The sequence below is a fragment of the Euprymna scolopes genome, chromosome 1 (assembly GCF_053919585.1).
Source record: "Euprymna scolopes isolate OS-2025 chromosome 1, ASM5391958v1, whole genome shotgun sequence".
NCBI lineage: Eukaryota > Metazoa > Mollusca > Cephalopoda > Sepiida > Sepiolidae > Euprymna > Euprymna scolopes.
The window spans coordinates 190,619,365-190,646,692 of record NC_136482.1 but is presented as its reverse complement, the minus strand read 5'-3'; the positions used below and the strand labels follow the sequence as shown (position 1 = coordinate 190,646,692).

Below are 27,328 nucleotides of genomic sequence, written 5' to 3'. Positions count from 1 at the left end.
AAAATATAACAAGATTAAAAGTTAGGATTGGGGTATTGTTTCCCCTTGGAATAGAGATTAGACTATTCCTGTAATGACCTGTTCCATTGTTGATTGCAGTGGAATGCTGGTTCTGTGCAGTTCTAGGAGGTCCACCCTTCCAGGCTTTGCCTTCTCTTTTTGAAAAGGAGTTAGTTTGTTAATTGACTGAGGTGTCTCTGCTGAAGAATGCAGACAGAGCTATACAGGCAGCTTTTGTAGGGCAAGAGTGCTCCTTCTCTTGGGCGTGACTTTTCAATCCCACTTTCAGACCCTCGTGTCACATTCCTCATGGTGGGAGAGAAATAAATATCTTCTGTGTATCTTAAATAGTATGTGACTAAAAAACACTGCCCTGCAATATGTTTCAACCTGGCAATGCCAGGTATATACAGCTAGTATGGCAATAATTTTACAGGTCAGTTCTTTCACCAGCTGAAAAAAAAAAAAAAATTTTTTTAATAAATTCATAATACTAATAATTATTTTCAAATTTCCATTTTTATTTGAAACTGAAGAAATTTTGTGTCTGTTGAAAACATTCAACAAAAAAGAAAACAAAAGTTGTGAGATTTTTGTCATGTATTTGGTAAAATTCATGAATCATGGGATGGAGCATACAAGACGGGTTTTTCTTTTTCTCTTCTCTAAACCCTTCTCACATGTTAACATGGTCAGGGGACAGTCCCCAAAGAAAAAAAAATGAATGTCAGTGAGTGCAAACTTTTAATTTTAGTAAAAGTCATAACAAAAAAAAAAAAAAAAAAAAAAAAATTATTTGGAGGAGGGGAAGGGGAGGTAAAGAGAAGATGCAAATCTTCTAGAAACTTTTTTTTTGATGAAATCCATTCTTTGAGGAGGAGAATCTTTAAATATCTTCAAATATTCACAGCAGTTGAAGGTCTTGAGGCTTTCCCAATCTTCTCCCCTCTCAGGGGATCAAGAGGAACTCAAGTCTAACAAATCACACACACACAATTTTTCATTTACACTAAAGAGACCGTTAATGTTGGGAGGAAGGAAGGGTGTGGACAAACATTACAGCAGCGTTGAAGAAAACATGTTTCGCTAAAGGAGGGGTGGGGCATCATAATTCAGCCTTTTGTCGGATGGCATGGGCCTCTGGTGCATAAATAGGCATCAGGTCTTCAATAACTTTAATAAAGTCTGATTTTTCGGCACATCCCTTGCATGCTAAATCTTCTCCCCATTGTGACAAAAGTTTCTTTAAGTCTTTCACCTTCAGTTTTTTTAGGTTTGTCTTTGCCAAATCAATTGTTTTCTCTGAAAAAGAAAAAATTTAAATCAAAATTAAAAACTTTCACAACGTAAGTACATAACTTTATCACTAATAAAAAATTTTTTTTTTTTTAAACTTAGCTGATATGAAATTCTATTTTGATCTTATTTTTACACGACCAAATCCAATATTGCTACAATTGAAAAGTAGAGATAATTTGATGCTTTACCAGAAAGTAGGGGGAGGAGAGTAAGAGGGGATAATTAAAAATTATGTACCATACTTTAACTCATAAATTTCTGAACCAGCTTTTTGAGGTTTTCACAAATCTTTGATGCTGTCATATCTCAAGTGACTGGCTCATTCTATATTCGTTATTACCTAAATTACCAACTGTTTCCTTTGTTCCTAAAACTTTAACCTCTCTCTTTCTAAACTCTTGCCAATTATGTCATCTTGATGTCTTAGATTAGCTGTGTTTTTGTAATCATTTCCATAAATTCCTTTCTGTCAAATATTTACTCTTTGTTTCAAAATTGTTAATTTGAAAATTCCTCAAGCTCAATTGTGCAAGTTGCATATTTATCTAGTTAACCTACTCAATTCTCATTACCATAGGGCCTCAATCTGTAACAATATCACTAAATGGATTGAATGACCAAACCTATCTAAGATCCACTCGACATTTCTACAAAATATACTACTTGTGAATTGTAAGCTCAACATGATATTTTCATCAGTAAATGCACACACCAAATGGAAAATGTCATCTGTGATGCACTCTAACACCCCTACAAGATGTAACTGTTGGTGATGCATTCTTTTTTTTTTTTTTTTTCAATTTTCTTATATTTTTTTTGGAGATGGGGCATCCTACCCAAATGGCAGATATTCACTGTCTATCTTATAGACTCCAACAGAGAGATCTTTTTCAGGTTCTGTCCCTTTAAGCGCTGTTGTTTGTATCCGTCTTGCACTTGGTTTACCAGGTACATTTGCCAGGTAGTTTTTAAAATTCCTTTTTCATGAGCCTGGTTGCTCCTATAATAACTGGTATGATGGAGATCTTCCTGAGACTCCAGTTTCTTTTCATGTCATACATAAGGCCTATACATAAGCCAGCATCATTCGTGACACCGACTTCAACTTAGATTGCTACTTTCTCTCTTTTGTCCCACATCACTATGTCAGGTTTAATAGCACTGTTTTCTATGTAAGTAGCTGTAGGAATTGCATAGTTATAATGGCTGGTGTATGACTTATTTCCAACTGTTGTTTCTGGTAAACATGTTTGCAAGACTTGCTGCTGCATTTGATATTCAACCTATTTAATTGACACATCAGGAGCACAGAAAAAAAATGTTAGAAATGTACATCTGATGCGTCACATTGCGGAGTTGTTTGAAATTATTCTATGATTTACTCGACTTTTTACAGCGTTTGAAAGCAACCGCAATGATTTTCCCCATTCCTGACAAGTGGTGGACGCTTTAAAAACAGGATCCCAGTCACTGATACTGACCATCCGAGAGAGAAAATCAATCTATCTTCTGGCACATCAAGTTTTATGCAACTTTTTACATAACTTCATCTCTAATTTAAAAAAAAAAAAATTTTCATTATTTTAAAAACTTTACCTGGAATTCTTCACTTTAATCTTATTCTTACATGATCAACCAATATTGATACAACTGGAAAGTAGAGATAATTTGATGCTTTACCAGAAAAAATAAGAGGTGTAGAAGGGGGATAACTAAAAATTACGTACCATATTTCAATTCACAAATTTGTGAATCAGCTTTTTTGAGTTTTTCACAAATCTTTGCTGCTGGCATATCCCAAGTGACTGGCTTTGCCAGTAATTTCAAAATGTTTGTGGCCGACATTTCCAAGCCTCCTAAGTAATAACACTGCAGAGAGAGAAAAAAAAACATGCAAAATTAATAACAGGAATAATTCAGACAGACATGCAAGAGAGGGTGTATGTACAAATATTACTAAGCTAAGATGGAATTGTAGACTATGTAGAAGCTGGAGTGGTTACTTGTTTGACATGTTGCATTGTGTAGCGAGGGAGGTATGAAGTAGTGTTGGGACGATTAATCGGAATTGGGGATATTGGGAAAAAAAATTGTACCTATTTTCCGACGCCAAAACGATTCTTTTGTCTTTTTAATTTGATTTTGTTTGAAGCCAAATTTTCTATTAGTGATAATGATAAAATAGTAAATATTTATTGATTTATATACTACCAGTAAAACTAAAATTGATAGATCATATTCCACAAATATATTTTTACGTTTAGGAAAAGATCTGCACATTTAACATGTTTTTACTGTAATCGGGAAAAAATAACTCTAAAGTTAAGAATTTAGAGATTTATAAAGAATCCGAATCTAAATTTAATACAGAATCAGTAATTGTATTGGAATCGGGGAAAATATTGGAATCGTCTGATCACTAATACGAAGATTACTTGCATGGAATCATTTACTTCCAAAAGTCATTTAATCTTTTTTTTTTTTTTTTGTAAATTAGTCTGAAAGTTAAACTTTTTTTTGTAAAAAAATTAGTCTTTGGTTTGGGGGAGGGGAAGATGGAAGTTGTAGATTTCTTTGCACTCAATCAAATATTTAATAATTACACTGGTCGACAAAAATTAATTTTCTGCTCTGATGTCCGGAAAAAGGTAGCCGATTCTTGGTAACTTAAAGTTGCTGAATTTAAGCAAGTTAGTTTTGCCCAATCTAGTCAAGGTTTCTTGCTTTCGAAATTGATATTTTTTTCATATATCAGCTCATTGTACAATAATCGATTTGTTTAAGATGACTGTAATGTGCTTTTTAACAAGTTTTCACAGTTTCCAATGGAATTTATAGGTTTTATTAGAATCATATCAAGTTAAATTGTATAGTTTGTAAAATTGCTGTAGATGTTCCCATTAGGTGATTATATTATTATTAGCACTTGAGGATGTACATTTTTCATGTGATTCCCTTGCTGTTATGCCAGGAAAAGATATCAAGTTAATTATTCTTTAGCTTAACTGACATTTCCTTTGATATCTTAATTGGTACAGTTATTTATTTTATAAATTTCTTTTAACTCTTTAATTTGTTAGTTACACCTGATCACAAAAATTCTTATTCCTGAACCAAGTTGTACCAATAAAAAATGGAAACATTAAACCGGAAATGCTTGAATAACCCTGACATGTTCTGTTATATTTGTGGAAACCTAATAAAAACTGACGATTTTGCAAAAGCATTTTATTTTGCATGTTTCGAGACTAGAACAAATCACGAGCACCTCACATAGTATGCAAAGCTTGCAAATACAGATTGAGACAGACTAAATGAGAAGTTTGATTTCAACAGTTATGGTTAAACTGACAATTTCTCGCGTAAATTTGATACACTGCTGTCAAAACTCCCAACTCAAGAAAATGATGAAGTTGACACAGAATTCAAGAAGGTATCACTCAAAAGAATGCATGGCATCTTTAGAAATAAAAACAAAGCCAAGAAGTTGAAATATGAAGAAAAAAAAAAACCCTGAAATTGATATTACAACATTGCCATACAACCAACTTTATCATATACAGAAAATCAAAGTTGACCTGTCAATCAGTTAAAAAGAGATAAATTAATTTTATCATTTTTGGAAAAAAAAAAAAAAAAAAAAAAAATGATAATAAATATATATATATTAGTCCTTGCGTAAAAGAGCAGGACACAAAATGTTTTAAATAATAATAATAGAATAACAATAACAAAGACTTTCGCTGGCGAGGACTACTATTGACTGTAACCAGTTATACAGTCCTTTTGAAATTTTCATCTCTATTTTTCTCGTTATGTACTGAATATTTGTTAATGAAACCTATATGAAATATGTTCCTTATTAAATTTTAAAGATTTTCTATTATGAAAGAAGTTTAAAAAATTTAATCTAAAAGTTATTTTAAAGTTTTTATTAAAAAAAAAATTCAGATTTTCTCATTATTCAGACCTGTATTACAAAGATGGGGTTGCAAAAAATGAGTTGTGGTGTGAGGAGAAATACAAACTGAAACAGAGAGAATATTCAGACCTGTAATAATATAAAGAGGGGGTTGCAAAAATGAGTTGTGGTGTGAGGAACTCAAGTCTAACAAATCACACACACACACAATTAAAATATAATCTTAAAAAGATAAGAGACAAGTTAGAAAAGCATTTCATCCAAGGCATGAAAATTGTTAAACAAAATGTTTTTACTATAGGCTTTAAAAATAAAGGTACAAGATTCAATTTGAAATTTATTTATCTTTAAAGTACACTTTTATAAATTTTACAAAGTAAGGTATAAAAATTTAATTTAAATTGAATCAAAAATTACCTTGGATTTATTTTATGTAATGTATATTTTGTTGCAATTTAAAAACATTATCTTTCATCTAGCAATTAATGATATAGATATAAAATTTTCAATGATTTTTTTTTTAACGTGCAATAGAATGTACATTACATAAGATAAATCCAAGGTAATTTGATCACTGAGAGTCCTAAAATATCAAGATGCCTTTCCAAACTTTTTGTTTGAAGTGGGGTTCACATTTAGAAAACAAGACAAACTTTCTCAAAAAAAAAAAAAAAAAAAAAAAAAAAAAAAAGTGATGACATTTCTGGAGGCATAATACATACCATGTTACAGATTGACCAGATTTTTTTCTTATATATATTTTTTTTTTAATTCACCTTCACCCCAAACAAGGCATATCGCCACTTAAACGTAACGGGCTACTAATTGGGACCATACCTAAGAAAAATTAAGATGTTGGTTTACATTACATTTAAACTTCTGCATATTAGTACAGTCAGGGAAGTAGGTAGCAGGGATAGAATTCCAAAGTCTTGCTGTTCAAGTATTAGAGTAGAAAGCTTTCTGGCATTTAGGAACTTTAACAATGAAGGGGTGTGATTTTGTTACTAAGCGGGCTTTATGGTGGATATGTATGTTGTGGGGCACAAAAGGTACTTGTAAAAAAGGCACAGGGATTTCAGGTGTTATATAAAAACTTTCCTTCTAGGTGCTTTACAAAAGATTGAGAACAATCAATGGAGGCATGTAAATTTATACCTTGCTCAAGGGCATAAGTGCTCAAGAACATGCGTCCTTGTTATTCCATGCGTGCAACTTTGATTTAGTTTTCTTCTATCACTGACAAACTAAAAATAAATTCAAACATTTTGAAAGACATATTTATGCTGAAACAAAAATCGTCTTACCAATCGTTCTCGTTTGCTTTTCGCCTTTGTACAGAATTTCTTGAATTCTTCTATAACAGTAGCTTCGTTACTTTTGGATCCAGGTGATAAACCCGTCATGAAAGCATCAATTTCTTTGATACAAACTGAAAATAAAAAAAATGAAATGTTTGAAGAAAATAAAATAAAAAATATTAAAAAAGAAAATCAGAAATGTCTGTTGTAAAGACAGAAAAAGATTATTTGTTTTCTATTTTTATATGCAAATACATCTTAAAAGTTAAAACAAAAAATGACTTCCTGACGTTTTTGTTGAAAACCATGAATCTAGATTTCTTAACAGGGTTATGAAAATCAAAGGTAAAGTTCCAACTTTGACAATTTCTAAAATTCTAACCTCCAAAATTTTCATTTAGCTTCCTTATTTTAAAGTATTCCAATATTGAGGATTAAAAAAAAAAAGACCCTTATCCTCGAGTGGTCTCCGGGCCTTGATAAGTGGTTATGCCTATGTAAAAAAAAAGAAAAAGAAAACTAGGTCTATTTAGAATTCAACCTAATTAAAAAACAAAAATACAGAAAAATCTTCATGATGTATGTACCCACCACGAAACAAAAATGTCATATTCCAAAAATCAAATTGATTAAGTACTTATTTTTTTTAATAAAAAAAAAATCAAATTTTATGAGGAAACGATAATGGCATGTCTTGCTTTGTCATCTTTAAAATTCAACACTTGTTACCCCCCCCCCGCCCTTTAATAACTTCTCCAGAAGTAGAGATTAAAATCAACCTTAGGCTGCAAGTAAATCACTAAATATCGTACAAAAAAATCATTATATAACTACTTCATCAATTTGTGACTTTTAGAATATGACATTTTTGTACTATGACAGTTCCAGTCCACACATCATAGATTTTTCTACTCTTGCGTTATTTTTTTTTTTAATTAGGTTGAATTCTGGACAAGCAAAAAAAAAAAAAAAAAAAATCTGACTCCTAGCATTCTTACAAATGAAGCTCCAAATTCTCTGCAACTCCATTTTTTTTACCAGTATTTATTGGAAATCCAATTTAACTAATTTATATATTTATTGGAAATCCAATTTAACTAATTTATATATTTATTGGAAATCCAATTTAATTTATATATTTATTAGGATCCATTCAGTCGTAAAGATGAGAAAAATAAACAGTGGCAAACTACTAACCCAAAAATATAGACTAAATTATTTTCTTAAAGTTTCCAATTTTCCAGTGACAAAAATTTTTCTGGCAACTGTTCTGTATACCTAAGAATAGACATCTTGGAAAGAAAAGGTTATGTGCCGTTATGTTATCAACCACTGCTGTTTCCTTGCTACTAATCTATGTATAGTATCGAAAAATAATTCCCCTATCCATTTTACTTATCGATGAACAATATTTATTTAGGTATGAATTTATGTGCTGGTTTATATCAATGACACTTCTCAATGATTGGACAGAATTGAATAGATAGCAGTTATGAGGATGAAGAAGAAAACTTTCTGAAAGTGTCAAATTCAAAACAAACCAAATTTATCTGCTATAAAACAATGCAGAATGTTGACAAATCTTTGAGGGACGTTCCAAAAGTAACGCCTCCTATTTTTTATTATTCTGCCCAAATGATTAAAGGGGATTGCATTCCTTCAAAGCTTTTGAATATTCTTTGAATGACTAATTTTTTTTTTTAAATTTATTTATTTATTAAAAACAACTTTTTGAACTTTAATCCATTTACATTTTGGATCACCGATTCTTTTATTTGGAAATTACGGTGTATACCGTCATTGATTGTTTGATCTTTTATTCTGACATTCTTTTATTCTATGTAGATGCATTTTAGTTCACAGAAAAGTTGTTTTTTTAATATTTTAAATTTATACTAACCAGTAATACATTTTTTACCAATGTTTGTTCTGTCTTTTTTGAATATTTGATAGATTGACCTTGTAATTTATTCAATTTTTACCGATTTTATTATTTTTTAATATCTAACATATGGAAAATTCTATTATCTCAATAGGTTCTAATATAAAAGTAATAGCTATATTTGTAATTGCATTTATATATGTATGTACATATATAAGGTATACAAAGACACAATGAATATTGCATGTTAATAAATATTTGACAGGTTTCGAATGAATCTCAATTCCTGTAGAAGATAACAGCTGTGCACACCATGTTTGGTTTAACATTTACTTTTTCAATTATCCTATTTTGTACTAGTAGGTGATAGGGCATCCAACCGAGAGATCTTTTTTAAGATTCTAACAACCTCTTCAAGTGGGATTGTTTGAATCTGTCTTGCATTCAGTTCACCAGGCCAGGTAGTTTTGAAAATTTCTTTTCAGGAGTCCGGTTGCTTCTATAATTACTGGAATGGACATCTTCCTAAGATTCCAGTTTCTTTTCATGTCATATATAAGACCATGGTATTTCGTTTAGGACAGCTTTTAGAAATTAACTTCCAAACTAACTTATGATCAGGACTTTATTCTTTTTTCTATCAAATCCTTCCTTATTAGTTTCATGTTTTCCTTTGCCTTCTGCCAACTGATCCTGCTATCTCAACTGTTCTTCATGTAATATCCCCAATGCTCATTCTTTTAATGTGACCAAACAAAATCTCCTGTTCTGCACACATCTTCCTAAACTGTTAAGGTCATTAAATCTGAGCCTGTCTAAGATTCACATTATATAACTTTTTTTTTTTTTTTTTTTTTTACACATAAGCATCACCACTTATCAAGGCCCAGAGACCACTCGAGGATAAGGGTTAAAGAGTGTACAGTAGAAATCGGACAATATAGTAATCGTTAGTAATGGAAATTCGGTAAATTTATTAACTTAAGTGGAATGGCTCATCAAAAACTTGTTTACAGATTTGAAGACAACCATGTTGTAGTCAGCTAGAAAGCAGGCAAATGGAACAGAGTTCCACAGGCGTGCAGTTCTAAGAAAGAAGCTTTGTTCATGGAATCTACGTTTAGGTTTAGGCACAAATAAAAGTGGGGGAAATTATTGATAATGTTTTCAGCTAGACGAGTGTTTCTTGTGAAAGTTTGGTGAGGGGGGCATAGATTGAAGCTCAGTCGAGCATTTGCCATGAAAATAACAATAAAGCAGAGACAGACTCACAACATCTCTTCTGTGACAAAGAGGTTGCAGGGAAGAGAAAAGGGCATCCCTACTAGGCTACGAAGTCTATTTTAAACTATCAAGGCAGGATAAGTCCTTTCTAGCAGCTCCTGCCCAGATGTGGCAACAGTACTCCATCATTTTGAGTTAAAAAATATAAAAAAAAGGAGACTACTCATAATTTTCATTTTCATCATACCCTACATCAAGCCTTGTTAAACAGCTTTCACTTCCAACTTCATCACACTGCATACACATGCCTTATAGACTCTTCCCTTAGTCAACATTAGTAATATTCTGCTGGCTAATAAGGACAGAAATTAGCTCAACTTACTAAATCAACTCTTAACCGTTGTCATCAGACCAATACCAGCTCCTCCTTGTGCTCCAATGATATTATCAAGGTAATAAATCTTCAACAACCTCAATAGCTTTGTCATCCATTTTCTGCACATCAGAGTTCCCATCCATCTCTATCTTATAAAGGGTGTTTTATTAGGTGGCAAACAATAACCGACAACTATTTTCTTTCATTGAAGATTTGGCAACTATCGGTTATTTGAGCTTAGCTTGGTTTTGCGATTCATCATGAAGAGATGAACTCACGAGCAGTGTTAACAAATTGTGTAAATTTGTTTTGAAACGTCAAATGTCTCCGTAAATTGATCATATAATGCGCTGTGTGGCATGTGGCGCTGTCTTGCTGAAACCACATGATGAATTGTGAAACCAAGCTGAACAAAATAACCAATAGTTGCCAAATCTGCAATTAAAGAAATATGTAACATATGGAGAAATTGAAAAATCAGGTATGGTTGACCACATATGGAGCAAAAAATAAAACCATCTCCCCTTATGGGACAGAGTGAAAATCATAGAACGGTGGAAAGTAAGACTTAAAGAAGCAGTGCATATGCTGGGTGACGGCCAAATACTAAGTAGACCTAGTACATGTGGGAGCCAATAATTATAAATAATAGATAATATACATATAATTAAGTAGATTTTAAGGATAGTAATAATAATTTCATATATTAAAAATGATTAATTCCAAATCGTATTTTAAGTATTTTTTCTTCCATCTTTTTAGAATTACTAATTACTAAATTTTTAAACATTCAGGGGAGATAATTCACTTCTACCTGCGCTATCTTCATTGACTTGCTGTTTTGATTTAGTGAAGGCTCATTTCAGAAAATTAGATTTTAATTAATATATTCTTTTTATCTTACTAAAATAATACATATATAAAAAATATAGAAAAAAAAAATAGCAATTCTTTAATTGGAGGTAGGAATAGCTATTTATGAAAATAAAACATGCTTTAACAATTTTGGTTTTATCAGTTTTGGGTAGGCAGGTAAATACCTACTCTCAATAAAGCTATATTTAAATACCAGAATAATACTTAATTTTGTTCATGAATAGACACTAACTGTACGATACCATGCGCTAGTTTAAAAAAAAAATTGAAATTTGTATATCTTAATTTATAATTCATGACTTATGGTAAAGAGATACATCAGATTTGACTGCATAATCAGAAAGAGCACACAATTTTACATAAGAGTACCAAGTTTCATGAGAATAGCTTGACAAATAAATAAAGGATGGCGAAATTACCAAATTTCTTGAAATGTTAAAGTCCATAATTTAGCCCACTTTTTCTAAAGAAAAATGTCCACGGAAAAGCCTAAATTTTGGCACTTAAAATTCTCATAACGTTTGAACTACTGATGGTATTTGAATGATTCAAACGGTTTTTCATGCAAGTTGATAAAATAACAATTATCTAAAAAGAAAGAAAATCAACTTGTAATGCTACGCTTACATCCGGGTCGTTTAAATGTTATGTACTTCCATTTCTTGTCATAAATAATTTTACCAAGAATTCTTCACAAGTTTTGCTTTTGATCATGGCTGAAGGAACTCAAGTTATATATATATATATTATTTATTAATTAATAATTACTACGTGCATAAAAGTAAGTCATCTATATACATGCATGTTTCAGAGTTTACTCTTCATCAGTATAGCTAGACTTTTATTGACAAGGATCGAACCTATAACAGCTCTATAAGTAATCTGGTGTTTTTACCACGGGATCACTGGGTCCTTGCCAATTTTATGTACGATTTTTATCGCTTATAAATGTAATATATATATACACATTTTTTTTCTAAGTTTTTATTTCGGTTTTGATTCAAGCTAATATACCCAATAAAAATAAAAAATCAAAAAAAATAAAAATCGATAGAACATTAACTTTATAATAATATATATGAAATCTGCAAGAATTAAAATGTCATATTTAAGCGTACTTTACGACCAGGCTTTGCCAGGCGTTCATGTAGTTTTAACAAAAAGCCACAATAATATCAGAGCGTCTCCATTTACACTGAATATCTATAGAATGCCAACATCAATATATTACATATGAAGGAGTCCTCTGTGGAATTTCCACAGGTCCCGGTAGTATTTATAATTTTGCTTTAACTAGGATTTATTTTTTTGAATTGGCAAGAATTTCTGATTGGTAACAATTTTTTTTTTTTCCCCCTAAGATAACAGTCACTATGATTAACTATTACCAACATATTTAACTGCAAGCTATTTCAGCACAATAACGAAAAATGGGCAAATGAGTAAGGTTAAGCAGCAACACCCTGAGGCCGTTTACTGGGGAAGGTGATGTGGTTGCATGGCTTATAACATGCTTAAGTTGGTGGCAAAGCTGCAGAAGATTGAAGACATAGCCACATTGATCCCAATGTATTTGGAAGGGAATGCTCTAGCGGTCTATCTATAAATGGAAGAGATATGTTCGACCATTGCTGAGAATATTGAAAACTGATTAAAGACCGCATTTTCAGAGAGTGCGTTTGAGGCTTATAATAAGTTCAGAAGAATTATCTGGACCCAAAAGTTGGTGGATGTATATGTGGCAGAGATAAGGCAACTAGCGGGATTGGCTTGATATATATATATATATATATTTTTTACAAGGTAGTCACTACTTATCAAGGCCCAGAAGCCACTCGGGGATAAGGGTTATTGTGTGTACAGTACGTTAGTGTTGGAGATTTGATAGTGTCTTACTTAAGGAGGCGGTTCATCAGGAATTTGTTCACATTGGACTTGAAGACATCCAGGTTGTAGTCAGGTGGGAAACAGGCAACCAGAACAGAGTTCCACATGCGTGCACTTCTAAGAAAGAAGCTTTGTTCATGGAATCTACATTTTGATTTTGGCACAGATAAAGAGTGGGGAAAAATTTTGACAGTGGTTTCAGCTAGGCGGGTGTTTATCGTGAAAGATTGGCGAGGGGGGACCAGAGATTGGAGTTCAGACGAACACCTGTCATGGTAGTAACGATAAAACAAAGAAAGGCTCGCAATGTCTCTTCTGTGGGAGAGAGATTGCAGGGAAGAGAAAAGGGCATCACCCACTAGGCCACAAAGTCTATTTTGTACTCTGTCAAGGCAGGATAGGCTGTTTTTAGCAGCTCCTGCCCAGATGTGGCAGCAGTACTCCATCCTTTGACGTACTTGGCTTTTATACAGATAGAGAATTGCATCAGGGCTGAGATATCTTCTGGAGCGGTAGAAGGATCCTACTATTTTTCCAGCGATCTTGGCAACTGACTTGATGCATGTATTCCATTTCAAGTCAGGGGTAGAGGTCAAGCCCAGAAGCTTATCAAAACATGGAGCTTCCCCTAGAGGAGAGCCACCCATATCAAGTGATGCCAGATGGGGATCAGAGCGTTGATGATGTAAAGATAGGAGCTTGGTTTTGGATGCATTAAAAGTTACCAGCTACCTCCTCCCCCCATTGTACCACGTGCTCTAGATCAGAGGAGAGAGAATTAGAGAGATCTTTGTCATTTACAGCCTTTGATGTGTTGCCATAGATGGTCGTGTCATCAGCATAGATGTCAACGAATGATTTAAGTATATGTTTTGGGAGATCATTGATGTATATCAGGAAGAGAGTTGGGCCTGAGATGAACCCCCCCCGAGGGAATCCAGCATTAATATTGATGGCCTGATTTCTGCCCATCAACTACTACTCTTATGAGCCTATCGGAGAGAAATGATTTTATGATCGAGAAAACATTTCCAGCTATACCGTAGCTGGAAATCTTGTGAAGTAGGCCCTTATCGAAGGCCTTTGATATGTTAAGAGCAATTGCCCTAGAAAGGAAGCCTTTGTCAAGAGATTCACTAATCCTATGAGATATAACAGTTAGCACATCTGCTGTAGATCTGGCAGAATGGAAACCATATTGCATGTCACTAAGAAGGTTATTTCTGCTGAGGTTGTTGACTACTTCTCTATTTAATATGTATTCCATCAGCTTACTCATGACACACATGATATGCAGGATGCAGCTTTGAGAAGACTATTAAACTTGCTTTCGTAAGTGGCTTTCCTGACGGCATCTCTATGGAATTGCAACGACTTACTGAAATTGAAACCATGGAGGTGGAGATTTTGAGGTATGCTAGAGTGCTGAGAAAACAGCCTAGTGAACTAGGGGCAGTTGCAGCCTCTGCAGCAAACAATCAAATCAGAGAGGAGCAGACATTAACAAGTCATAGATTTACCGGTTAACGTTTCAGATGTCAGGGACCCCACCTGATAAGAGACTGTAAAGAGCCGTGACCAGACGTTATCTGTTTTCGGTGTGGCCAGATGGGGCACATTAGCAAAAATTTCTCTTTGCTTCCAGGAAACGAGTAAAGGGGTGCTATTGCGCCAGTAGTCACTCTTTTTATACTGGAGAGGCATGTGAGAGTTTGTTTACTATTAATGGGAAGAGGATTAGAACCCTTGTTGATACCGACTGTACAACAACACTTGGAATGGAACCAGTAACATTAAAGCAGTAGATGGCAGAGAAGTGAAATGTTGTGGAGAGGCCAATGCCAAGATCAGGTGAGGAATATGCCGCTGCAATTAAGTGATTGTACTGAATAGGATTATTGCAAGAATTGACGTGATACTGGGCCTGTATGTGATAGACCGATTAAGAGGAGCTATCATTGCTAAAGGCCAAGTCTAACAATCAGAGGGCACCAAGAATGACAAGAAGTGTAAGCAGAAGCAATACCATTCAACCATCAAAACCCAGGCCATGTCTGATCGAGTATAAGGACTTTCGGGCATACTTTGAATGGTGATAAATGGACAGTGGAGTGGCGATGGACCACAGAGCCACCAGTGTTGACAAATCAGATTAGCTTCTACAAAAGTATGCTAACAGGAGATATAGAGTCGCAGTTTGAGAAGAAAGTTTAGGTGGATAGACGAAGAAATATTGATACTGAGGTAGAGAAGGTCAAAGGAATTTTGCCACTCTTGGTCCAACCATTTTTAAGAAAGTTAGGCAGGTGTTGGATTTCCGGGAGTTCTTGTCACACAAAAGATGGAATGGACATGTATGAAGAAGTCATGAAGAACTGGAGGAGAATGGAATGTGCAACTAAAATTGTGGACCTAAAGTCAGCCTACCTCCACATTCATGTAAACAAAAGGCTATGGCAGTATTAATTGGTAGAATATAAAGGTCAAATGTATTGTTTAACCAGATTAGAATTTGGATTGAATTCTGCACCAAAAATTATGACGACAGTTCTTAAAACTGAGTTGGCCAAAGATAATGTGGTGAAGAGAGGTACCTGCTTGTACATCGATGATGAACTGGTAGACGAAACCAAGGTGACTGCGAAACATATGGATTGCCAGCAAAACCGTCAGTCATTAGAAAACAGAATGGCTTTGAGATTAAAATTACAGCGCATAAGACAGGAAAGTTGATGTTTGGATAAGAAAACGAGATCCTCAAAGCCAAGGATGGCCTGACGAAGAGAGAGCTTTTCTCTGTGCATGAAAAGTTAGTTGTTCATTACCCTATAGTTGGATGGTTGTGAACTGCGTGCAGTTTCATTAAAAGGCAGACGGGTACAGACACTTGGGAGGATGCAATTGATCAACAAGTGCTGCTCATGATACAAGAAATCATTGCAAAAGTGAAAAATAAAAAATGGACCCCATAAAAAGGAGAATGGCATATAAAAAGGAGCCATGAAAGGGTAATATGGAGTAATGGCATTAGGGGTATTATTGGAAATAGGAGGAGTGACTGGTCAAGATGCTACTTGGCTATTACTGCTCAGGCCAAAACGTGGTGAGACGACAACAACTATGGATGGCAATAATTACTAAGAATGCAGTTAGGAGATTTGGAGTTCCTATCCCGTTGTGGTTACCACTTGACGAAGGCCAGAGGAATAATTGGCCGAAACGTTGTGAAACTACAACTAAGAAAGATGAAGATAATAGTCAGCAATAAATAAATTAATAAAATAGTTTTATTTTTAAATATGAAAATCAAATTATACAAGTAATCGAGTAGGAACTTCCTAACGTTGCCATCTTGAAGAAACCAAGGGAGATAACTCAATTAAAACTTACAAGATCAGTCTTGTAATATCTACGATTTCTTATCATTCCAAAATGATTTTCTTTATAAAAAAAAAAACTTGATCAATTTGAGAAATTAACGTGATTTTTGGAATATGATTTTTCATGTCGTCACAGACATGTATGTCACAAAGGCTTTTAAATTTATTTTGGTTTTTAATATAGGAGCAATTTTGGACAAGCACCAATAACTTCTAATGCAATAAAATTTACTTTTCTGTATGATTGAAAAGAGAAAATGAAAAAGTGTCAGACTGCTGGTTTCCGGAAACTGGAGACAACCGGTGTCAGACATTGCGAAATCTAAGTAAATTTTATGGAAAAATTAAAATTTATTTATTTTTTACTTGGGAACTCTTGCCAATCATTAGATTCTAATATCTTATTCTAAATGAAATAATTGTAAATTCCTTCATCATTTAAAAAGATTCACTTTTACAAAAGAGGGAGTACTTTTGCACTTTACACACTGGATTTCCATAAATGTTGGATCGGTCTGGATTGGCAGCTAACGTAAACCACTGGAATATGCCGAGTGCTGATCAAGTTGATCAGCCAATGAAAAAGCGATATAAACATGCTTAGCCCATAAAAAGCAAAGAAAAACATTGGTTTTTAATCATGTGCAAATTAATTGAGTTCAACCTAAAAAAAAAAGAAAAGAGTCAGTTTTCCTAAAAATTCTTACAAAAAGAAATTCAAAAGTTTTCCCAACAATAAACATGGAAAATTTAAAAATCAAATTTTTTTCCTTAAAATTCTCAAAAAAAAAAAAAAAAAAAAAAGAAAAGAAAGTGGCACTTCTGCAGTATATGAATGGCGGTAATGTTAGGGGGCGATAACTCCAACTTCTTCTTGGTCAAATATAATGTGAATAAGTAATACGATCCCCCCCCCAACACAAAAATATTTGAAAACGAAAACATCTATTGCATAAAAATATATTAAAATATAATTGTAAAGGCATTTATTGAAAAGTCTACATAAGAAAATATAATTTTAATAAAACAATTTTGTAAAAGAAATTAATAATTTGAATCAAACATTTTTTCAAATTCAAGCAACATTGGATTTTTTTTTTTCCGAAACATTTTTTGAATTGAAGTAAAATTGTGACACCTGTTGAAATGTCACCAAAATTATATAAATTTTTAAATTAATAATTTGAAGGATTTTTTTTTTTCAAATAATTTAAATGAAACATTTTCAGCAGAATCTGTCACTACTACTAGTGCTGGTTTGCAATACCATGCATTGTCCACGTTGACACTGTTCCCTGGCCGACAACAATCTATTAGCCTGCTGAAAGGAGAAAGCGTAGGCAAAAAAAAAAAAAAAAAACTTTATATATATATATCTATCTATATATCTATAAAAACAGAGATGTGTGTGCCACAGACGATTTCTGATTGGTTAATCCAATAATCACATCTCCTAAAAAACAATCGTTTCTACGCTCTTACCTTTACCATAAAATATTATGGCTTTATTTATTGTCCATCTTGGAAGGGTTTAATTTTTTAATAACTTGTTATTTACAAATTAAAAAAATACGAAACTATTATACGAAACTAAACTACACGAAATACGCGCACACACACATACGTTCACTACCGTCACGTTGTTATGGCAACCAAACCCGCTGACTTACATAAACAGTAAACACACACAGTAAATGTGATTTTCTTCATTTTCTCATTTCACTCGTGGTCTTAAATTCATTTCGGGTTTGTATTACTGTACACATAGATTCGAATAAGTTGCCAAAAAACAAATATATAACAAATAAATGTTATCAAAGGCAAGATAAATTACTTTTCTACCAAACTGGATATATTTTTCGTGTTTTTATTCAATTTAACATGTCTATTCAGCTCGAAAAGCATACAGTGTTTACCGATGTATTGGAAAATTCAAGATGGCGGCCGATTCTCTCTTTAACACGGTAAGTTTGGAAAAAGGTGTAATAAATAAAAAACCGGTTAAAATACTGTTAAAAACTCGCTCAATATATGTTACCGTGACATAGGTTGACATACGGGTTTTTAATAGTATTTTGTATAGTTTTTTATTTATAACACCTTTTCCCAAACTTACAGTGTTAAAGAATGTGTGAGACGCCATCTTGAATTTTCCAACACATCGGTAAACACTGTATTCTTTTCGAGCTGAATAAACATGTTATATTGAATAAAAACACGAAAAATATATCCAGTTTTTATCGGTTTTTTACCTTCTCTGCAGAAGTACAAAAAAAAAAACAAAAAAAAAAAAACGGAAGGTACTTTTACAGAATGTTAAACTAACCCTAACCGATGTTTTATGTTTAGTTTAGGAAAAGTCAGAAGAAACAAAAGTCATTATTGCATGAAATATACGTATTTAGTTGAAGTATTGTTTATGTCAATTCTTTCGAAGAAATTTAGCAAGAATACCTGTAAACCAGGAAATCGGTAAAATGTCATCATGGATGAATACTTGTCTATTATAATTTCTACCCTTGACAAAAACTTAGCCATAACAAAAGAGATTTATTGTTCAGATTGTTTTTGAGATTGATTTCTAAAAAGATATTTTATAAATAAAATCGACTTTAAAATTAAAGACTTAAATTACAATAATTGAATTTAAACATTCTTATTTCAATATTTGGCACATAACACCTGCAAAAATGATCACAATGTCAGGATTTCATTTTATTTCAGAATCGATGGCAAATTGTGTAGATTGATATCTCATTATATTAAATACTAATATTTAACATTAGTTTATCATTTAAGCCGATAAAAAGCCCTTTTTTTTTCGAGTCATAAAAGGATTTGGAGTTTCCTAATCAACCTTTCGGGTGCAGTTGCACGCTCTCAAAATAACTAAAGTGTTGGCTTTAAAAAAATTGGTTCATTAAAACTAAACAGGTTTAGTTTTAATAAAAAAAAAAAATTAAAAAAAAATCGCTTTGGTAATTAGATATGTCGTATGGTTATCCCTAATCGCTGAATAAAACCGCTAACGAGTTGAATGATTACGACATAAAATTAAACTCGGGTTCCTGAAACGGAAACTTCGTTTGTTTTTGTTTTTTTCTTATCAATATATTTACATTGTTATTTTGTTTTCATTTTCAATCATTCGAACAGTTTTCTTTTTCAAGTAATCCAAGTTACAAAATTCCCACTGTTTACTATGCTAAAATCACAATGACTAATGTATACCTATTAACCCTTATCCTTGAGTGGCCTCTGGGCCTTGATAAGTGGTGACACCCATGTAAAAAAAAAAAAATCACTCGAACAGTTTTCTTTTTATAATGTACAGTTTTAAAAGTTTAAAAACTATATAGTTTTTACTTCAGGAAAATTAATGGGTCAGTTTTTACGATGTGCCCTGTTAAAATACTGTTAAAAACTCGCTCAATATATGTTACCGTGACATAGGTTGACATATATTCGGCGGGTTTTTAATAGTATTTTGTATAGTTTTTTATTTATAACACCTTTTCCCAAACTTACCGTGTTAAAGAGGGTGTGAGACGCCATCTTGAATTTTCCAACACATCGGTAAACACTGTATGTTTTTCGAGCTGAATAAATATATTACATTGAATAAAAACACAAAAAATATATCCAGTTAGGTAGAAAAGTAACTTATCTTGCCTTTGATAACATTTATTTATATATTTGTTTTTGACTATTTTTTCGAATCTATGTGTACAGTAATCTTGCCAGGATGCGGAGGAAAATGAATGAAGGGGGAGGGGAATAAAATAAAAACATTTTGGAAACAGAGTAAGTTTGAAAGAATTGCTTTGCGCAGAAAGAAATTAATGAAAAAATAAAATTAAATTTCTTTTCTTTCTTGATTTTTTTTTTAGTTTTTTATGAAAAAGGAAGTCAAAATTAAGACTATAAAAAACAATTTTTATTAAGAGCGAACCTCAGTCGTCAGGTCTGTAAAAAAAGACGTGGAATAATAAATGTTTTCTAATACAAATTGTTTTTACTTATGTGTTCATTTGTCTCTTTGAAGTTCGTTTGTTTAATATATCGGTTTGCAATATAATTTTGTCATTCTGTCAGACTCAAATTTTAAATCTATATATCTATAAAAGTGAAAGTGTGTGTGTGTGTGTGTGTGTCTGCGTACATTTCCCTACGAAATAACTCTGTCAATTTTTAGTCTACAGACTCGAAATTTGATATACAGGGTACTGAGATTTGGAAAAATCTATGTGATCGGTTTTTAGCAAGAAATTTGGCGATTAAGGGGTCAAAGTTCAACGATTTGAGCTTTGAGAACTCTACCAAACTTCTCCGACAATTTTGGGTCAACACACTTGAAATTTTAGATATAGCTTCCGTGGACATGGATCTAACTTAATAACTTGATTTGAGCCCAAAACAATAAATTTTCAGGGGTCATAATAGGGGTCAAAGTTTAAAAAATTACCCCCTTTTTTTTTGCTCAGCATACACCTCCAAACACCCGGGCAACGCCGGGCACCCATGCTAGTATATATATATATATATATATATATATATATATATATATATAAAGTACGATTGGACACACGCACAATTTAAAAAAAAAAAAGATTAAAACAAAACGAAATTTAAATTTCCATTCCATCTTTAAAATGGAGAATTTCCACAGAAAAGTATTTTAACAAAAGTTTGCAACAATGATTGTTGCGACCTAGGACGTAGGTAAAAAAAAAACAAACACTTCGTCGGTCGGGTAAAGTTAATAAGGATAGGAGTCTTCCTGTGCTATAATGCTGGACTGGTCCAAAAAACTACTATTCAGCATGATCAGGTGACTTTTTATAATCAGCTCGGCCAATCAAATGAAGTGAACGTAACAACTATCAAGATAAAAAAAAAAGAGTCTGAACTCTCACAAATATTTCTTCTTTGCTCCTGCTCTTTCAGAAGGTGCCAGTAAGTGATGCCTACCAATTCTTTTGTGTAGAGCGATAGTTTTCCTGAAAACATTCTCACAAAATGAACTAGTTGTTGATTTTGTACAAGTTCACGTAGCATATAGACATTTTTCCTAAAGCCTAGAACAACTATGACAAAAACAATCTTCCTCCTCTGGAGAGACCGCACTGATATCAATACATCTAAAATGGAACCATCCTTCACAATGGTTGCAATAGATTATGGTCGAACCATCATCAGGTTGATCGCATCCAGAACAGATCCAAAACCACTCTCTTTCCTGTTCTAAAATGGGTTCCCCCAAGCTGATGTCTGACCAAGAAATCCCCTCATCTGGTTCTCAATCTCCATAACTAGGTTCTGGACTATCCACTTGTTTACTGTTCTGCATGCAGTTCCAGCAGGTACAGATGGTTCAGGGGATATGCTTTTAAACTCCCATCCCCCTGATATATCTGTGCCAAGCGTACCATGCCATCATTCCCCGGGAAGAACTTCCACCATTCCTGATGCCCAAAATGGTCTAGACTTGTCAGGGAGCTTTATTGTCACAATGTCTCCTATCTGTATTTTATTTGATGTTGTTGGATAAAAATCTTGCTTGCGCTTTCAGAGAGAGAGAGAGAGAGCAAGTACTCCTCACGATTCCCCAACAAGTCCAACAATACCTACCTGGAAGGTAATTCATCCTTGTTAATTTCAGGACTCTCCAACCTGAGAAGAAATCCAGGGGTTTGATCCAGGTGCAGGAAGTGATTAGATGTAATCACATCCAGCCCTGAACCGCTCAATCTCGCATAGGTCAACAGCCTGCTGTTCACTGCCCGTAAGATATCTTAGATGACTGTCCACGGCTCTGATTGACTGTAGATGGACCTTCCAATGGTTTTGTAGAGGCACTTCTTCAACGTCCTTATAACTTGCTCCTAAATTCCTCCATACCACGCTGAATGAAGCGGAATTTTTACACTTCATATTGTAGTGCTCAAATTTCTTTTCAAATTCTGATGAAGTTTGGGCTTGATGTAAGTTAGCTCCAGCAATAAAGGATTTCGCATTGTCACTATATATGCGAAGGTAAGCCCTACGTTAGAAAACCTAATGAAGATCAATAGAAAGGTATGAATCATTATGTCCTCAACCAGTTCAAAATGTACTGCCCTGATTTCTAGACATGTAAATACTATAATGTAGACCTTCGATTGTCGATTCTGGTTGCGCACCCACAAGTGTCTGGAATAATCAATCCCATATGTAGAAACGGTCTCACTAGGTTTACTCTAGGTTTAGGAAGATCTGTCATTTTAGGATACAAGAAAGGTAAAGAGTTCATGTTTCCTTTCTAGACTTCAACCCAGAAGTACAATAGTCAAATCTTGTAAGAAAGTCTCTCGATGCAAACTTATTCTCCAAATCTAGGATATTTGACTTTAGGCTTGAGCATAGAGGTGTCATTCTAAGACGACTGCATTGCATTCGGAAGCAGAGAGATAGGAGGAACGTCATCCTTGTGAACCTCTACAGTCAAGATATGTAAATCTCTTTATCTCTTTCTTAAATTCAACAAGATCATAAAAACGTGCAACTTGGTCTCTAGGAAGCCATTTAATCAAGTTTTCCTGAACTTCATCCACTTTAGCTCGCCATTTGTTTACGTTGTCTGTGGCGTTCTTCAACGCACACGCATCTAATACATCTATGTGCTTTAATTTCTTCAACGCATATTTGATAATATGCTTGTATCTTTCTTCTGCATCCAGTAAAACCTCGAGCAGGTGATCAGTTTTTTCTTGAATCTCCAATGAATCCTCAAGGGAAGACGTTTGCTCTGTGGCTATAACTATAAAAGGAGAAAAAAAAAAAAAAATACACCCAACGTGTGGAGAATTTCCACAGAAAAGTAACAAAAGTTTGCAACAATGATTGTTGCGACCTATGGCGTAGATAAAAAATAAACACCTCGCCGGTCGGGTAATTAATAAGGATGCAAGTCTTCTTGTGCTATAATGCTGGACTGGTCCAAAAAACAGTGCCATTCAGCACGATCAGGTGACTTTTTATAACCAGCTCGGCCAATCAAATGAAGCGAGCCTAACAGCTATCAACATAAAAAGAGTCTGCACTCAAAAATATTTCTTCTTTGCTCCCGCCTACCAATTCTTTTATGTACAGCGATATTTTTCCCCCCAATATAAAACAACTGTAAAACAGAGCGTTCTCCACAAGTTTTACCACAAAAACTCAATTGTTTCCTGTGTCCGACGTCAACAATGCAATATTGTGCATATTTAAGGAATTTACATCCATTTTAAGATAAAGTTTTTAAAAAAATTTCCCAAAAATGTACGAGTTTATTGCCCCTGTTCTTTGACAGAAGTAAGTACCACCTGGCGACAGTTTAATGAAATGTACAAAAAATAAATAAATAAATAATTAAAAAAAATAGCCGCTGTCTGTATACTGCAGAAGTGTCGAAAATGTTTATTTAAAACAAAAAAAAAAAAAAATTATTCATGAAACTTACGGTAGTTTGCCGATATATTTTATTTGATATTTTTTTACGACCTAATCCAGCGTAGTATAAACACCCTCAATCTCTCCATGTTAAGAACGGCCTTTGGAATGAACACCGCCAACCTCGAAAGCCGTTAACATGGGAAAGTAGGGGTGTTTATTCTGAAAGCCGTTCTTAACATGAGGTTGAGGGACGGGGGTGTTTATACTACGCTGGGTAATAATAATAAAAAATACCTTTTAGTTTTGTTTTTTATTGTAATCAGTACCCGAAAAGTTTGTTTTTTTTTGTTTTTTTTTCCCTAGAGTTTTTAAGTTTGATGAGCGTTCGGCATATTCCGGCGGTTTACGTCAGCTGTTGGTCGATCTCGAGCCAACATCACGGAAATCCGGCAAGAGCACAAGTACCAAAGAGTCAACTGAAAAAGTGTAAACAAGGTCGAAAGTGGGCTAATCGATTTCGCATAAAAAAGTTACGTGGCGAATTGAACCACGATCGACGTAAACACTTTTTCCAAACAACTCATTTCAGCATTTTATGAATAGTACTATCATTTTTTTGTTTGTTTGTTTTGATAGGATTTTCAAGTTAAATTCAATTTTTATGGTATCTTCTTAGATGAAAGTACAGAATAGTTAATAAAGCACCCCCCTTCCATGTTAAAGAATTCCTAAATAACGTTATTATTTCAGCACGATCCGTAAACTGCAGAAGTATTTTCATTTCCTCGCATTATTTCTTGGTGAGCAGATAATTCGAAGAAATCAGAAATTCGAGCGTTTTTTTTTTTTTTTTTTTTTTTTTTTTTTAATTTTTATTTTTATGCTATTTCATAGTTTAGGGGCGTTTCAAACCTTCGCTGAAATGACTTCAATTATCAGAAAAAAAACAAAAATTACATTATGGCGCGGAATAGAGGCCGCATCGTTTTTATGTCAATAAATGATGAAATCTTTTTAAAATGTTATTTATATTATGAATTATTCTGGTTATTCGGAAACTAATCTTAACTCATTGTTCTAAGGGGGGTAACTATTTTACTGAAGTAGTTAAATATTTTTTCTTACAAGTGAAAGTTTTAAAAAAATTTTTACCATTACATAAGAAAATCTGGTACTCATGCAGACAGTGATCCGTGTTGAAATAATAACGTTATTATTTAAAAAGCCATTCTTAACAGGGCAGGGTGTTTTGTACTTATTCTGTACTTTAACCTTAACAATTGAATAAAAAAATAAAAAAAACTTTAATTAAACTTGGAAATACGATTTAAAAACTAGCGCAGCCAGTGACTCTCTGCATTAGCACCGAAAATCTCATTTAAATTTTGCAGACAAGTAGTTTTCAAGATATAAAGACCTGTATTATGCACTGTAATTCACTAGCGAACATGTTTGTGCGCGCGAGCGATAAACAAATCCCCTTGTTTTTTTTTTTTTGTTTTGTTTTTTTCACAACCGAGAAATTAGTAAAATGCATGCGTGTAAATAAACAATCACGACCTTTTTCACTTGAGTAGTTTCATGCTAAAAACTGTTTTCGGAATAAACACCCCATTGGGGAGGGGGAATATTTGCTCTAAATTTAACTGATATTTGTTGTCAGCATACCCGAAACCCAATAAAAGTTGGCATTTCGAATGTGAACGGTCAGTTGGTGGTACGGCACGCGCGTACAAACATGGTGGTCAGTGAACTACAATGCATAATACAGGGCTTTATATTTCAAAAATTACTTGTCTCTGCAAAATTTAAATGAGATTTTCTTATTCAGCATAGTCGAAAATTTATAAAAGTCATTTTAAAGAAAATTGTGCAGATGGAGTATGGACCTAATGTAAAAATTTACCACGTTTTGAAATGTGTCAGTTAAAAATTTTTTTTAAAAAGTGGACCCTTAATTTGTCAATTTAACTCAAGGGTTATCTCCCTTGTTTGGCATACCGAATTAGTCGCACAACTTTATCATATTAAAACAGGAAAATCCGATTAACTAATTTTACTTATATTTATTTTTGTACTGGAGTGGATCATTTTTTGTAATTTTTTAAATTTATACGTGCACTGCACTGCACTACTGCACTGGACAATTAAAGACAATAATTATATACACGCGTCAAAACAAACATGGCGACCAATGAAAACAATAAGGAATACATTGGATGATATAATAAAGGTCTTAATATTACAAAAAATACTTGTCGGCGATGTCGAAAAAAAAAAAACAAAAAACAAAAAAAACGGTGGATCGCTGGTGGAGTGGAGAGTGGACCTGTACGAGAGTGCCCACCACCTCCTAAATGTACGTGTTTTATACCCGTTTAAAAACTTTTTCGACGATTATCATAGATTACAGATTTAAGTATCATATTAACAAAAAATTTTGAAAAAAAAAAAAAAAAAAGAATTAGATGACTTTTAAGGGGGAGGGTTCATTTTCTTGTTATGACGTTCTACTTCATTGCTACCTAACTTACTGTCCATTTCTTTACCGACGTGTCACGTGATTAGAACCCTTAAGAATTTTTGTATTTGTTTTTACTAATATGAGATGATGTAATCTATGATATTCATCGGAAAAAAAAAACGATAAAAAGCACGCAGTTTTAGGGGCACTCTCGTACAGGTCCGCCAAATCAACTACATATAAGTTTTTAGTTGGTACTAGGGCACATTGACCATTTTTACTAATTCCGTCATGGCACGTAAGTACGTAATAATGTTTTCACCTGAAATGCGTTGGTTTAAAAGATCACTAATGTAAACAAACAGCGAAATTCACAAGCGATCTCCAGTCGTTGCTTTTAATGAAGGGGACACTTTTCATTAAGGTACTCATGCAGAGAGTGATCCGTGCTGAAATAATGACGTTATTATTTAAAAAACCATTCTTAACATGGGGAGGGGAGGGTGTTTTGTACTTATTCTGTACTTTACCTTACAATTGAATAGAAAACATACCATAAACTTTAATTAAACTTGGAAAAACGATTTAAAAAAATAGCGCGGATCAGTAAGTGCATTAGCACCTTCTTGACAGTTGTTTGTTGTGGGATTCATTCACCAACACAAGCTGCAAAGAGGGGATGGACATAGACTTGGACATAGATAGGTTTCACTTACCTTCGCACTCTCCTTCTTTTAAACCGGCTTCAGTTTTGATTGTCAAAAGAAAGACAACAATGCTGAGAAGATAGAAAACCGATTGAACGTTCATATTTGCGGCAAGTTGCATTTTGTTAACTTGAAGATTTTCACCGGTTATTTAGTAAATAAATAAATACATATAAAACTTCCCGTTTTAAGTTGTTGACTTTAAATAAATATCTTCTTTTTTTTTTTCAATTTAAAAATAAAAAGATATCTAAAAAATATTTTCAATGAAACAAATATAAGATCTCTTATTTTTAGAAAAATAACTTTTTTCCTGAAGAAATCTTTTTTTTTTCTTGTGATAAATAAACGTGTACAAAAATAGATTTTGCTGATTTGTTATTCGATGAAGTTTTCTTTTCTAAAGCAGCGGGGTATTAAATAGATGTCTCTCTTTTCTGTTGATTGACTTTTTTCAGAGTGTCATTTATGGAAGGGCGGCCGTAAGATAATCTTGGATTTTCTGTTTTTGTTCCCCCAAAACAAAAAACGTGGCCGACTAACAACGTGCCCCGTCAGCGTGACGTCATGCAACTTGGCGTTTTCTGATTGGTC

General features: G+C 33.4%; 1 protein-coding gene across 1 annotated transcript; it reads right to left on the bottom strand.

The window, feature by feature from the left end:
• Nucleotides 1-500: 500 nt before the first annotated feature.
• On the bottom strand, nt 501-27,328 carry LOC145278297 (mesencephalic astrocyte-derived neurotrophic factor homolog). The gene is made up of 4 exons (XM_080130592.1): nt 26,744-27,328; nt 6,529-6,653; nt 3,027-3,168; nt 501-1,302 (listed from the first exon to the last, which is right to left on the bottom strand). Exons 1-4 carry the CDS (start codon nt 26,853-26,855, stop codon nt 1,106-1,108), a joined length of 576 nt encoding a protein of 191 aa, XP_079986718.1. The 5' UTR covers nt 26,856-27,328; the 3' UTR covers nt 501-1,105.